The sequence below is a fragment of the Acanthisitta chloris genome, unplaced genomic scaffold (assembly GCF_000695815.1).
Source record: "Acanthisitta chloris isolate BGI_N310 unplaced genomic scaffold, ASM69581v1 scaffold17091, whole genome shotgun sequence".
In the NCBI taxonomy this organism is placed as follows: domain Eukaryota; kingdom Metazoa; phylum Chordata; class Aves; order Passeriformes; family Acanthisittidae; genus Acanthisitta; species Acanthisitta chloris.
Window position 1 is genome coordinate 51284 of NW_008656669.1, and position 1753 is coordinate 53036.

Consider the following 1753-nt stretch of genomic DNA (forward strand, 5'->3'; position numbering starts at 1 on the left):
TGCAGCTGTGTGCATTGATAAGGAAGCTGTGTGCTGCCAGGTTACCTGGTGGGACCAGCTGTGAGCAGCTGGACATGGTGGTGGGTGACCAGAGAACACTGTGCCTCAGCCTGATGCCAGACCCTCCCACACCTGAGCCAACAGAGAGGCTACACAGGGAGAGCTGCCCTTCTAAAATATTTCAGACTCATTTTCCTGGCCAGGCTGAGTTACTGGGCAGCATTTTGCACCATGTTCTCACAGCATTCCCTTCTGGCACTCTTAGCTTAAAAGTCCACTTTCAGTAGCTTATGGAACCACAGATTTATTGATTCAAACATAGGAAGAGATTAATAAAAACAGCAGTTTGAGACCAACTCCCTGAGCAAACCACAGCTCAGCATTTTCCAGGGAGCCTGTCCCTGTCCTGGCTGGTGATGGGACCCTAGCCCTGCCAGGGAAAGTTGCTGGAGGGGTGCTGAGCAGTGGCAGTGAGCCCTGGCCCAGTCCATCACTCACTCCTCTGGGATGCTCTACCTGCTGCATCTCTCCATGGCACAACCACACCAGCTAGGAGAGACTGTGCTCCCTGGGCTGTGAGCCATGTGTTGCTTCAATCCCTAGTGCATTCCCAGCCACAGGGGCTGCAGACAGCTCACCCAGCCCAGCTGGCTGGTGCTGAGCTCTGGAGGGGACATACTCTGGAGGGGGCTGGGGTTGGGGGCAGCCGTGGCAGCAGAGCTCTGAGTTTGGGCTGTCCCTGTGAGCCGTGGGGAGCAGGCAGCATGCCATCTGTGCCCTGCTCAGGATGCTGCACAGCATCTCCCTGGCACAGCCCACGGTAAGCCAGGGGGGCACTGGTGCTGTCGTGGTCCCTGGGGGCTGCCAGCATCCCTGAGAGCTGGGGCAGCACTGCATCCCCCTCCACAGCAATTGCAGAGCTCTGAGTTTGGGCTGTCCCTGTGAGCCGTGGGGAGCAGGCAGCATGCCATCTGTGCCCTGCTCAGGATGCTGCACAGCATCTCCCTGGCACAGCCCACGGTAAGCCAGGGGGGCACTGGTGCTGTCGTGGTCCCTGGGGGCTGCCAGCATCCCTGAGAGCTGGGGCAGCACTGCATCCCCCTCCACAGCAATTGGGATGAATGCAACAGGACAGCAGCTCCTGACCCTGACTGCTGACCTTTACCCACCCAGAGGGGTCTGGCAGGGAACCAACCCTGACCCGGCAGGGAGATGCGTTGGAGCATCACCCCATCACCCCAACTGGTGCCTTGCTGTGCTGGGGAAGGGACGGAGGGCTAGCTGCCCACGCTGGTGGCCAGATCGGCCACAGCCCTCATTCCTCCGCTGCTTGGGTACCGCTTTGTTGCTAGCTGGTGACATCACCCGAGAGCCCACCCCCTGCCTCTTATCCGTCTCTCCGTCTCGCTCATTTATTCCCAGGCAGCGCTGGCAGGATCAGGGGCTGTGCGAGCGCCAGGGCTGGCGGCAGCAGCAGCAGCATGAGTGCGGTGTCTGAGGCTCAGGGCGCGAGAACCACGTAAGGTACCAGTTGGAGCATCTCTCCTCTCCTCCCTCCGCATCCCCCGGCACAAACTTCACGGGCTTCTCCGGAGGGGCTTGGCACCGACAGCCGCATGCATGACACTCCGCAAAGGAGAGAAAATGACCATAAGTATCCAGGAGCACATGGCTATTGACGTCTGCCCCGGCCCCATCAAACCCATCAAGCAGATCTCCGACTATTTCCCACGCTTCCCCCGAGGGCTCCCTG

At 59.9% G+C, this 1753-nt stretch overlaps 1 protein-coding gene across 1 annotated transcript in view; it reads left to right on the plus strand.

The window, feature by feature from the left end:
* Positions 1–1620: 1620 nt before the first annotated feature.
* The window catches only part of DOC2B (double C2-like domains, beta), a 30203-nt gene continuing 30070 nt past the window's right edge, over positions 1621–1753 (plus strand). The window contains exon 1 of the mRNA XM_009084426.1: positions 1621–1750. Coding sequence (XP_009082674.1) covers positions 1621–1750 — 130 coding nt within the window. The remainder of the gene's footprint in view (positions 1751–1753) is intronic.